Source organism: Solanum lycopersicum, chromosome 7 (assembly GCF_036512215.1).
Source record: "Solanum lycopersicum chromosome 7, SLM_r2.1".
NCBI lineage: Eukaryota > Viridiplantae > Streptophyta > Magnoliopsida > Solanales > Solanaceae > Solanum > Solanum lycopersicum.
The window spans coordinates 58,923,749-58,937,822 of record NC_090806.1 but is presented as its reverse complement, the minus strand read 5'-3'; the positions used below and the strand labels follow the sequence as shown (position 1 = coordinate 58,937,822).

The following is a 14,074-nucleotide window of genomic DNA, read 5'->3' as shown; positions in this document are numbered from 1 at the left end:
AACCCTCAAAAAGTCAATCAACGATTCGTCATTATAGATAATCCACTCTCTAAAATTTACTTGTCCTTGTGATGAAAATGAAGTAGGTGTTTTTCAACTATAATCAAATTATAATCAATACTATTTATGCCACAATCGTTTATAAATTAATGAAAGAAATATATGATATCGGATATTAATTGAATATGTAGTATTGTGTTTGGGAGGACAATTATAATAAATGGTAATTCTATCATGTATAATTACTCCATCCCAATAAATTGAAACTCTAACTTTTGATTTAGAAGATATTATTTTGTGATTGAAATGAAGAATAATAGAAGACATGTGTACAATGTTGTTGTATTGGGCTCTTAATTATCTGTCAATTCTGTATGATGGGCCCAAGCCTGTTAGGGCGTAGCTTAGCACTATATATAGACGCTAAGGCAAACCCTATTCTGTATTCTATTTTTGCCTCTCCGTAATAAAACTGTTCCCTCTCTTCCCCGTGGACATAGCCAATTTATTGGTGAACCACGTAAATCTGTTGTCTTGTTTTTCGCGTTTATATTTTCTCGTATTATCTCGAATTTCGCACAACATGGGTATTTTCCCTTAAAATGAGTTATATTAGTTTTCTTAGGCAGTGTGTGAAGTTTGGTTAAGTTTGGAGGTCAAATGACCAAGAACGTCCATGACGTTTGCAAAGTGTGCCTTAGATAGTGTTCTTATTTCTTGAGGTGTTTAAGTGAGTTTAACATGTTCATTTTAATTGAAATTGGTGTGAGTTGTTCATAAGACCTAGACGACTATGTTTAGGGGTTCAACGTCCGAACACGACCCCACCTAGGACCCACAAGGGGTCCTAGAGAAGGTCCCAAGACTTGGACCCAAAACTGCCTAGGCACTGTCCACCAACGAGACCAAATGACGGTTGGTAGGTCAATCAACGACCCATTGTCTTGGTCCGTCGATTGGACCTGCAAGGTCAGTTGGTCAGGCTCCAAATGGAGCTAAGTGTCAACCAACGAGACCCCACCAACGGTCCGTTGATGGACAAATGGTCCGTTGGTTAGGTCTCGTCAGTGAGCCTGCCAAAAGCTGTTAAGAGGTTGCCTTGTCTTGGGGTGTTTGGTAAATTTACCTCAAGTCTTATATGACCCTAGGACGTTAGTTTTAGGATTATTTAGGTATATTAAAGTGTATTAAACCCTAAGACCTAATTTTAGACTCCTCTTTCTAAAACCCAAAACTCTTCTCCCTTAGAACTCTCTCTCAAGTCTCTTTGGAAGCTAGAAGTCAAGAAGAGCTAGGAGGGCTGTTGGTGGCCAAGTTTTTCATCAAAATCAATGGGGCTCGTCTTATCTAAGGTATGATATCCATCCTTGAACTCTCTTCCATTCAAGTAGTTCTTTTTAATGAATTTTCAAAAAGGGTTTTTAACGATAGTTTCTTTTATCTTTAATTCTAAATATGGGTCTTGCATGAAAACGTTTCTAATGACTTAATAATGATGTTTTTAATGTTAGTTGGTGATTTTAATGCTATAACTTCAATGAAATCATGATAAAACTTTTCATCAAATGTTGGCTTAAGAAATAGGTTAAATGAGCTTAGTTTTGTAGTCTTTGAACTTCGGTGTCCTTATGTTGATATTGTTTTTTAGCTACTATCTTAAGGGCTAATTTATGATGAATTATTGATTAAAATGTTATAGGTGATCGAAGTTTGGATTAAAGGGTAAGTTGGTTATGTTGTTTAAGCTTTAATTATGAAATGCTCTTGAGTGGTATGGTCCACCTTCTTGGTGGCGGTGTTTGTTTGACTTATATGAATGTGAAGTTACTTATTTATTGTGAATGAGGCTATGAAGGCTTGTTATGTGAAGTAAGTATGAAAATGGTGTTATTCTTGTTAAATGTGCTTATTGAAACTATTACGTGAAGTATGCTAGAAAGTATGCCTAAATGAAGTATATGATTATGTGAAGCTTGTAAAGTGTGTGATTTGATGACTGAAGGTCTAAATCATGTATAAAAGTTAATGTGAATGAAATGATGCTTATGTGCGAGGTGTGCTCACATGTACACAGACACACTAAATGAATGTATGAAGCCTAGTTGAGTAAAAAAAAAGAGTCTTGGGGTGAACATTCTTTGTGAGTTGAGATGAAGTGTTTAGTAGAAACCTCACTACACCGTAAGAGCTCTCTAAGATAGGTTGGAGGATGAATTCCCTTTGCGAGTTGAGATGTGGTGTTTACTAGTTATCCTTAACCTAAAGTTTATAATGTTAAAAATCTGTGGGGAGTTATGCCTAGCACCGAGAAGATATGATGGAGAGGTGGGTACACTTCGTGAGTTGAGATGTTGTATTCCAATGTACCTCTTGATATAAGTACTCCTCGTTAGTAGAGAATGAGTTACTTAGTAGCAATCTCCTTATCCCTTGACTATGCGCCCACATAGGTGTATCTATCGGGTAAGCCATGTAAAAGCTAAGAGAATGACCTCACTCTAGGCAAGTGAGGACCCCTCATTCAATAGGGGTTATCATCGGGATTCCATGTCTAGCTCTCATGGTCTATGTCGGTTAATCTAACTCCCACAAAAATAATGAAAGTACTAATTCTTCTAAATTAGTGTGCTACTTAGGGTAGGTAGTGAAATAGAACGCTATTTATCCATTGCATTAGGTAGGCATTTCGAAGGGGAGTCTTGGTGAGTCTTATGTGAATTGAATAAACTAAGTCTTCTAAAAGAACGTGCTACTTCGGTTAGGTGGTGATATGGGACGCTATCTATCCATTGCACTAAGTAGGACCTTCCGAAAGGAAACTCTTGGTGTCAAACCTTCTAAAAGAATGTACTACTTAGGGTAGGTGGTGGTATGGGACGCCATCTACTCATTGCGCTAAGTAGGCATTCCAAAAGGAAAGTATTTGGTGTTTTGTTGGGTATTCTTCTAATGTCTTGTGATTGAGTGGTGACTTGTTCTCCCGAGTGGAGTAAGCTCATGGTGCGTAGTCTTAAGGATCTCCTTGGTGTGTATTGAAGGAGGTGTTTAGACGTTGTCTTCATGTCATACCTTGGATAGCCTTAGGATAACCTCGGTTAGAAAACTTCTACGAAAATGAGTTCACTTCCTCATTGACAATACCTTGGAAATTCACTATTCTAGAGTCTTTTTAGTTCATTGTTATGTCAAAATGAACTTATTGTAAGTTTGGGTACTTTTCTGTAAATTGCTTCCTTTGGTTTAAAATTATGAAAATTCTTCTTTAAGTGTTAAATGATGATTCTTATGTTGTTTTACTTCTATATTCATATTACTTAATTGGCATGAAAATGTGTTTTACTAAAATATTTCTTTTTGCATGTTTTTGCATATGCCATACTTAGTACATCGTTTTCTACTAACCCCAAAATTTTTTATTACTCTATAAGTATAGGTTTTTGGAAGCAAGGTTGAAGGCTAGAAGGCAAAGCTTAGGAAAGTTTCTCTCAAGACAAAGTATGTTACTCATATATTCGAGGTCATAGTCCTTTTCTTAGTTTCTTTATTTAAAGACTTATTATGTATTTTCTTTCATGTAAAGGGTCGTGTCCCTAAGATATTATATTGTGTCTTTAAGTTGGCTTCTTACGATGAGATTCTCCAAATATTTATGAAAGACTAGCTTTTTTTATTAAATGTCTTGAAAATTTTTAATTCCGCACTACTTTTCATGTCTTATGTAATGAATGATAGTTAAAGGGCTTGTACAAGACCCCAAAGGGTCAAGTACACCTTGCCACGATCCAAGGGTTCTCACAAGCTTCTAGGGGGTGCTTTCGGATCGTGACCGGAATATTGGATAAAGTGAAATTTTTTCTTCCACTAAGCCTATTTTAGTTACTTTCTAAGATAGTGGCTTATTTTGGTCACTTGTATTTTTTTGTGGCTTATTTAGGTTCCTAACTCCTATAATTGCCACTCGCGACTAACATTATACATTAATTACGAGGGTTGACTTCGAGCTGTATAATTAGTCATGTTTGTATATGTATTATTCGTCAGGATATACAAATACATATGTATAATATACAATTATTTAACCTATATACATACACATTTCACCTCTCTCCCACTCTCTACCCTCTCTCGCTCGGATCTCTCCTCTCTCTCTCAATATCGCTCGCCGCTCTCATCCCTCTCCCTATCTTGCTTGACATATATACAAATGCATATGTATAGTACAATTATGTACATATACAATTCACCTCTCTCCCACTCTCTGCCCTCTCTCGCTCGCCTCTCTCTTCGGTCTTGCTCGCCTCTTTCCTCCCTCTCCAGTCTTACTCGCCTCTCTCCTCTCTCTCCCAATCTCTCTTGCTATATATACAAATATATATGTATAATATATAATTATCTAACCAATATACATATACAATTCACCTTTCTCCCACTCTTTTCCTTCTCTCGTTCGCCTCTCGCCTCTCTCCTCTCTCTCACAGTCTCGCTCGTCTCACTCCTCTATATAAATGTAGCTACAAATTGTTATTATCAAATTATAGTTATGGGAATAACTAATTATTTTTAAGTGGCTATATGTGAAAGTTTCCCACTAAAAAAGGTATTCTTATAGTGGGGGATTATATTCTTTTAACTGATTCAGAATTGTAAGAGCTACGATGTTGTCCGATTGTTATATCCTAGAGGAAACAAATCAAGGGTTACACAATAGGATCGATGTAGATTATGTCGCAGACTTGCAGTAGCTAACAGCTCCTTAAAAAGCAAAATATTGTTCCTCAACCTAAGTTCTTATTTATTTGTTTTTGTCATTTTATTTTTAACATTAATCTATTATAATTTGTGTTATATACACCAATATATTTTATATTAAAATTGTGTTCCTTCATTACAAAACAACATGGATATTTATAAAAGAAAATATGAATATTTATAACCAACTCTCTATACAAATGTCGCTTAAAACTTGCAATTCTCGATGCAATGAGATTAATTAAATACGACTAAATATCAAAATTATTTAATATGCCCTTCAACTTTGCGATTTAGAGTTGATATATGACTTATTATAAAAGTGACTCTTATTATGAGTCCGTTTGGATGGGCTTAAAAAAAGCAACTTTTGAAAAGTATTTTTGAAAGTGCTGAAACCTATTTTAAAAATGAGTAGTTATGTCTTTGGATAAAAGTGCTTCAATTGAAAAAAAAAGTTGTTGATGTGTTTGACAAATAAGTGCGGGTAAACACTTTTTTTTAATCAAAATGTCTGAAATACCCTTAAAAACTGTTAACATGATAAAAAAAATTGATTAATTTAAGGTTTTTATACTTAAAAAAATTAAAACAAAACTAATTTATTTTTTACATCCATAAGTAATAATATTTCCTTTCATTCACATATTTCTTTATCATCACAAATGTTTTATAATTATAACTATAATTATAATAATAATATAACGATAATAATAATAATAATAAATAAAAATAGTAATAATACTAATACTACTACTACTACTACTAATAATAATAATAATAATAAGAAAAATAATAATAGTAATAAATAATAATAATAATAGTAAAAGAATTAAGGGCAAAAAAAATAATATATTTGATCAACATAAATGACTTTTTAAATTGAAAACAAAAAGCGCCCCTCTTTTGATTTAAAATAAGTTTTTTTTGAGTTAAAATAAATCATTTTAATAATTGTTACACACTCTAATAAATCAAAAACTGACTTTAAGTCAGTTTGACCAACTTTTAAACTCATCCAACCAGGTTCATATACCGTTATCATTATACATGACTAAGATATACCTTTATATCTAACCAAAACAAATAAATTAAATTATTTTTAAAAAAAAATGCGTTAATTAGATCGTTCTAACAAAGTTCTAAGGCATAATTTGATCCTTCAATACAAGTTAAATTTTTTTATTTATTTTCCTTCTCTTTAATTCATCGAATGATCGATATTTATTATCTTGATGATCAAATATATTTTCGCTTATTTTCTAATAATATTTGTTACAGACTTTGATTGTTTTTCAAATATGAAAAATAAATTACTCTATAACTGTATAAATTTTTTTAATACATTCTTGCTTTTTTGTCTTTTTTTTAATTCACATTTCTTTCTTTTTATTTCTTATTTTTACACTAAAAATGATTTTTTTTTAAATAATAGTAAATGTAATCAAATAGATTTATAAAAGAGATATTTTAAAATTAAAGTAGTCTTTAAATAAAAGAAATCAAATATACATTTTTTTTGAACCTGCACGTAACATGTTGATGTTCTGTTCCCTTATTGAAATTTGTTTGTTTTTTCTTTAAAATTCATTATTATTTTTTCTTTTTTCTCTTAGCCATTTCCTTATGTGAATTCATTGAAAAAAGAGTTAACCAAGTTGGACTAATAATTATATTCAGTTATACATTCTTATGATACTTATTACTTTAGGCACAATTTGTCAAGGTATTTGGATTTAGGTCAAATAAAATGTTTTTCATCAATCAATATTTTTGGTTTGAAACGAAATGGATCGAATAGGAAGACCGTGGCTTAGGAAATTAAGCACACAAAAATTGGTTATGATTTTAATGTTATTTTCTTAACAAACAAAAGAAAATGAAGTCTCCATGTCGTGGGGTGGGGGTAGTGGATGGGGTAGGTAGGAGGATTGCCTAAGCCTTATAAGGAGTCCACTCATCTCATTAACTATTGATGTGGGACTTTTGTCATTTTTTAATAAAAAGTTTGATTCATTTATGTCACTACCGTTAAAGAAAATGCTTATTTATGCCATTATTTTTTAATAATGGTTTTACAAAATCATTTTTGACACGCTATCAATTTTAATTAGTCACATGACAAAAAAGATTTTGCAAAATCACCGTTAAAAAATAATGGCATGAATAAGCTTTTCTTTAACGATAATGGCATAAATGATTCAAACTTTTAACTGATGGCATAAATAAATTTTTTTCAAGCTTAATGCATATTTAAGCCTTTTAATAACATTCTATTTTTTTTAAGTAAGTTTAGTTTAAAAAGACATCATATCAGTCAAAATAAAGTAGTGAGTTACACGATTTAAACGTGATTTTCTGCATTTTAAAATCTGAATTTCAAGAATGGAGGAGAATACCTTAGTCCACATAAAATTAGTTAATTTAATCAGAAAAAACCAATCCAACCAGTCAAATTATAGTTACGAAATAAAAGAAAAATAAGTTTTACATAAAATCCAACATTACATATAAGTAGTAGAAAAATGAGTTATGTGCCAGTTAATTAAGAAGAGTCAATTGGTGAAAAATACATATAACAACTAATAAAGAGGAATATACTACTTTCTAACCTATGTCCAACAATAATTATTTCTTATTAACTTAACACATAAAAATGATGTATTATTCATTAATTTTCTAAACAAGACAATAAATATTTAAAATCTCAAAATAATTTAATGAACAAGTAAAAATATACACAAAAAAGATAAAGGTTAAAGCTAATAAAAATGACTTGTGGTCTCCTCTTCGTTATATGTCGACATCTTTTTGATATTTTGCTCTATTTTTCTTATATTCTTTCTCTATCTGTCCATATCTACGTAGCATAGTGAACACATTATGTCTTCATTTCTTCCCCTTTTAATGTTTGGTTGCTACAAATCCGAGTTAATATCTCAAAAGTTACTCAACTTTGAAAAAATCATCCAATTTCTTTATATCAATAAAATCACTCAACATAAAATTGTATATCAATAAAATCACTCAATTAAATTTATCACTTTAAAAAAAATTGATATAACAAAACAAATTATGTTTTATATCATGTTTATGATTTATATAATAAAATAAATAGCTCAAAATTACTATGTCATTATAAAATAAAATAATTAAAGATAAATTTCAATTTTGAGATACTAAAATACAATTTAACTTTCGTATAGTTGTTCTTGTTTCTAGTACAACTTCAAATACTTTTTTTTTTAAAAATAAATCTCTCCAAACGCTTACTTAATAAAAAGATATAATACATCAATATCATTTAACTTAGCTTCAAATCATATTTATGTCCTTTAACTTTGAGTGTACACAAGTAGACACTTAAATTTGTATGAAGTTGAACAAATGGACACACATGTTCTATATGTCATTCTACATATCATTTTTTGTCCTACGAGGTGTTCTACGTGTATTGTGTCATGTAGAACTCACGTGATTATTTATTTAAAAGTTGAATAGTTAAAGTGCCTGAAAAAAATACTTTCCTATAGAAATTTTTAGAAAAATACTCAGCATTGTAACACTGTTATAAAGGTTGAATGTATCAAAATTATTTTGTTTTCTCCAAATTAGTCTATCGAATGTGTCAAATCTTTCAGTATACTCATGGGATGTTATTAATACAAGAAATAATATAAAAAATCTACCAGTTTCAGATTTCATGATGACGATGAAGAAGAAGCAATAAGAAATAACGAAAGACAGAAAGGAGGCTGCTGAAAATATTGTTGTTTTTATCTTTTATTATTTTATTCAATAAAGGTGAAATAATAAATTTTAAGATATTTATTTATTATTTTAATTATTATAATTATGATAGTTTAGTTGAATGATTTTATTGATATAAAAATTTAAGTTGAATGATTTTATTAATATAAAATAAAATTTAATAATTTTACTAAATAAATTTTTAAAATTTAGTGATCTTTGAGATATTTACTCCTGCGAATCCAGAATAACCAAGTATGTGCATACTCTTTATAAATACTCTTTTTATCCTAATTTATGATATTCTTTTATATATTTTAATTTTTGTGAATGACTATTGTAGTTTTTAATATTTTTTTGTCCTAATTTACATGAATAACTCTACGATTCTTTGATACTTTTTATGAACTTTCTCCCGGGGATCAAAAATACTAAATTTTAGATATTAATATGAGTATAATTATTTTGTAAAAAAATATAATTTATGTATGTACAAGTCAACATATATATCTATCGAATCCAATTAATTAATTTAGTTAAAGAAAAAAAAACCTCCAAATAGTCCTACTTTTGGGCGATATTGGAAGTAATAGTTTATTTCTTTTAAAAGCTGTATGACTTTGTATTTTCTATATATACTAGAAAAAGAGAAGCCGTGCTTCGCACGGGCTCAATTATTATTTGAAAATTTTTAATTTTTAATTGTGAAAATTTTGAAAATACAATAATATTTATTTTTTCTACTAAAATATTAAAATTAAAAATCAAAAGAAATTTATGAATAAAAAGATTGAGAAATGATAAGCAAATGTATTTCTTACTTAATAATAATAAAAGATGATATAATTTGGACAGCTAAATCAAAAGTTTAAATTTAAATCATAGGAATATTTGCTACCTATTTAGTATGACTTTTTTGAATATTTAAATTTAGAAACGTGTATATAACACTAAAAATTTATATATTATTTTCATGTAAAGCAGAATATGAAATAATTAACACAAAAATAAGTAATACATAAATAATTAAATCTTAATAATTAATGTTTATTTAAAATCACATAGTTAGCATATCAGGTTTTTGAATTTTTCTTTTCCTATTTTATTCTCAACATTAATTACTTATTTTAAATTATTTTTTAAAATATATAATTGTATGTCAATTAACGTAAACAAAACAGTTATATAAATTTAAAATTTAAAATTTAAAATTACAAATATTCAAGTGGCCGAATGCTTTTTTCTATGTAATATGTGTATAAGCAATAAAAATGCAAATTAATAGAGAAGTGGGCCCCGTTTGAGTGACCCCAAGTTCTTTCTACGTAATGTGTACAAGCAATACAATGAGACACTGCAAATTAATAGAAAAGTGGGCCTCCTTTGAAATGTGAATCGGAGTGCTGCTTGCTTATTCACATTTGCTATATAATAAGTAAAAAAAAATATTAGTAAGTTGTCCAAGTCTTTCTTGGTTTCCTCTCATTATTTTTCTCTTTTTTTTAATACTTCATATGTATCAATAGTACTCCATAAAACACTCAAAACTATCATTGGGATCACATAAAAAGCCCCTTTTAGCTTTCTACACCAATATTTATTATTATTAATGGCACAGTTTAAAAAAACGATATTCTGGTACATTCTATTGGTTCTTCCCGCGATAGTATTAGGGGATTTAGGGGATTGTACTTGTGATCCCGAGGATGAATACAGAAACAAAAAAGAAGCACTCAAGTACAAAATGGCAGCACTCGCTTCTATTTTGGTAGCGAGTTCCATTGGTGTGATTATTCCTGTTCTGGGCAAGGCGATTCCCGCTTTAAGCCCAGAGAGGAATTTGTTCTTTATAATTAAAGCTTTTGCGGCTGGTGTGATTTTATCAACGGGGTTTATACATGTGCTTCCTGATGCATATGGAAGTTTGACATCGCCATGTTTGGCAAAACATCCATGGGGAGATTTCCCATTTAGTGGATTTATTGCAATGGTTTCTGCATTGGCGACTCTGATGGTGGATACTTATGCAAATTCGTATTATAGTAAGAAAAATTTGGAAAATGGAGTGGCGGTGGCTCAGTCTGGAGATGAAGGAGGAGTGGTTCATCCTCACTCTCATGGTTCAGGATCAATGATGGTTGATTCCAAGTCTGAACTCCTCCGTTACCGTGTTATTTCTCAGGTAAATTATTTGATAAGTAATTCGGGAGAGTATTGAGTTATTATCTATCTATTAAATCACGAATTAATAATCTTTATGATTATTTTGTACACTACTCCGTGCGGAGTAAAGTTCGATTCAGACGAATTTCTTTTGTGTAGATTAAGTAAATATGTGTATATTCTTCACGCTATTAATATTGGCTGTGATTACACTGTAAAGATCGTGGAAGGGAGAGAGGTAATATGAGAATTGATTCTGCACTTAATATGTGTCAGATTCAGTAAAAGGAAAGTACATCTTTTTTCTTTTTAAAAAATAGTAATAATGAATGATATTCTTTTATTTTTATGTTGATTTATTTAAATAAAATAAAGTTTTACCTAATATAAACACTATATTAAAGAATTAAATTTTTTATATTTATTCAAAGATCTGAGATATTTTATATTAAAGTTTTATCTAACGAAAGAAGTACTAAAGAATTATATCTTTGTTTTATACTGAAAGATCTGAGATATTTTATATTAATTGAAGTCAAATGCTATCATTGATTCTTGAACACATTTATATTTTCAAAGAAAGAATCGCTACCACACACTATTGTATTCCTCGTTTTTTATTTTAAATTTTACCGGAATTTTAGAAAATAATGATTGATACGAGTATTTTAACATAATATTCATATTAATTGATGATATTAATAAATAACTTTATTAATATTTTAAATGAAATAATAAATAATTATCTATTTTTATACGTTAAAATAAAAATAAACAGAGAGTATAATTATTTTTTAGTGTGTGAATAATACTAACATAAAATTTATGGTGGGGCTTGCAGGTTTTGGAACTTGGGATAATAGTGCACTCTGTGATTATTGGAATAGCTTTGGGTGCTTCTGAAACTCCAAAAAACATAAAGCCTCTAGTTGCTGCTTTGACTTTTCATCAATTTTTCGAAGGCTTGGGACTTGGTGGATGCATAGCTCAGGTAATAGTTTATTTATTTAATTTTATATTCCCTCCGTCTTTATTTATTCGTTCATATTTTTTCTTGTAGTTGTCTCTATATACTTGTTTATAATGATAAATCAAGAAAGGATAATTTTCTTTTCCTATTATACCTAGACTTCTTCAAAATTTTCAAAATTTATAATTAATAAGGTTAAGATTGTAACTTCACTATGTTAGTATTGTTATCTTAATATGTATATAATTTCTAAAGTAAACAGCTAAAAAGGAACGGCAAAAGTACAAATTTGATTATCTATATGTATACATCTAAAAATCGTTTCATATAAATGTGGGGTGTGATGAGTATTGTTTTGGGTCCATTGCATTTATGTGAATAGAAAGGCTACGTACTCGCTGCTTGTTTCTTTTCTAAATTTTGACAAAGTCTTGAACGTGAAGTGTTGTGAGTTTTTGTCCAAATGCATAGTTACAAAAATACTTGCCATCCAAAGTCAGAAAAAGCATGCTACGTCAAGTCAATGAAGAACAATATAATGGCTACGTTATTACTCCAAAAGTTTAGGTGTCGGTACATTAACTAATTAAATGTATCGATCGATGATTAATTTTGTAGGTCACTTATAATTTATTTTTTCTAGTTTTATAATCTTCATTTATACACATGACAGATCTAAAAAAAAATCCATTTTTCTTATAAATTCATTTAGACACTTAAAGTTTAGTTTGGATGTTTTGGCAGGCAAAATTGAAGAGTCGGACAATCGCAATAATGACGTTATTATTCTCGCTCACAACTCCAATTGGAATAGGAATCGGACTAGGAATAACAAATGTTTACGATGAGAACAGTCCAACGGCTCTTATTGTGGAAGGAGTATTTAATTCGGCATCAGCTGGCATTTTAATTTATATGGCACTCGTTGATTTTTTAGCTGCCGATTTTATGCATCCAAGAATGCAAAGCAATGGAAAGCTTCAATTAGGGGCCAATTTCTCACTTCTTCTTGGTGCTGGACTCATGTCTATGTTAGCCATATGGGCTTAATTGTTACCAATATAGGAGCTAGTATTATAAAAAAATTTCACTTTTTTGCGTCTACTCTTGGCTATTGGTTCTATACAATATATACATATATACACACGATTGTAAATCTTTATTTAAGCTACATAATAGTGCACCCTTAACTTACTTTCACTTGTTTTGTTTATATGAAAGATTCTGCTTTCTAGTGTGCCTACTATGTTTTGGACCATGTTGATTGAAATCAACCTTGAAATTGTCTTCCGTTTCAATTTTATTGATTTTGACTTGACACAAAATTTAAGAAAAAAAAAGAAGACTTTTGAATCTTATATTTTTAAATAAAATCAAGTGTGTCATTTTTTTTTACGATGAACATGAAATTCAGAAGAGGCGTGAAGATTAAAATAAGTTAAATAAAGGATAACTACTTTGTTAGACATACATCACTACCATATATACTAACTTACCTTTAGTTTTAAATAATTACATATATTATCACTTTTATATTTTATACCATATATTATTGAAGATACAATCAATATTCATATCCCTTAAAACTACGATTAATTACTTATCTATACATTTAAACTCCAAATTACTGTTTTAATTAAAATTCTCTCAAAGAAAATGAGTTAGAGTAGAGCTGAAAACTTTCCTCTTTCTCTTCCCTCGAAGAGTCAAAATTTACTAAGAAAAACACTCAATTGAAATGGATGTTCTACAACTTGTCAATACACACATCAAATTCTTAACCTTTGATTTTCTCACTCTCAAACTAATTCCCTAAAAATCCACCATTTTTTCTTGCAAGGGGAGATGTCTGTCACACTCAGAGACAATGGATATTGTTGTAAGCAGAGATTTCTAGCTCACTAAATTTATCAGATTCGACATTGATGACAGTATCAATTGAATACCTTGTATACTATAGATCAACCAAGAAACTTCACATCACTTCTCCAGCCAAATCTAGGCACCGTTAGCAACACCGATGAATCAAAAGGTGAAGCAAACACTACTGTAGTGAGATGCTTTAACTAGCCAGGAACATGATCGAAAAGTTTTAATAAACGGAGATTTATGCATGTATTTGACACATTATTAATGTATCTGATTATATTTATCTGTTTTTATTAGTGTATCTTGCTATTTGTGGATTTATCTAATGATAAATTGGAGATATACGTATTATTGAAAATTTACGCATGTATTTGACACAATTTGCTTGTCATATATTTGAGTCTTGTCATATATATATGATCTTCTCTCTTGTATCTTAATACTATCATATATATTTGTTGTGTTACCACAAGAGATAATACACAAGTACCCTCTCAACCTATGTCCGAAATCTCAGAGACACACTTATACTATACTAAGGTCCTATTACCCCCTGAGCTTTTATTAATAATT

The 14,074-nt window shown here is 29.8% G+C and overlaps 1 protein-coding gene across 1 annotated transcript; it reads left to right on the top strand.

The window, feature by feature from the left end:
- Positions 1 to 9,869: 9,869 nt before the first annotated feature.
- Positions 9,870 to 12,869, top strand: LOC101257981 (zinc transporter 5-like). Its single transcript, XM_004243601.5, has 3 exons — positions 9,870 to 10,681; positions 11,504 to 11,653; positions 12,377 to 12,869. Exons 1-3 carry the CDS (start codon positions 10,109 to 10,111, stop codon positions 12,680 to 12,682), a joined length of 1,029 nt encoding a protein of 342 aa, XP_004243649.1. The 5' UTR covers positions 9,870 to 10,108; the 3' UTR covers positions 12,683 to 12,869.
- The last annotated feature ends 1,205 nt before the right edge of the window (positions 12,870 to 14,074 follow it).

Coding starts and splice junctions, on each gene's coding strand:
- LOC101257981 (XM_004243601.5), top strand. CDS start 10,109: ATGGCACAGTTTAAAAAAACGATATTCTGGTACATTCTATTGGTTCTT. Junction 10,682..11,503: donor GTTACCGTGTTATTTCTCAG/GTAAATTATTTG, acceptor TGGGGCTTGCAG/GTTTTGGAACTTGGGATAAT. Junction 11,654..12,376: donor TTGGTGGATGCATAGCTCAG/GTAATAGTTTAT, acceptor ATGTTTTGGCAG/GCAAAATTGAAGAGTCGGAC.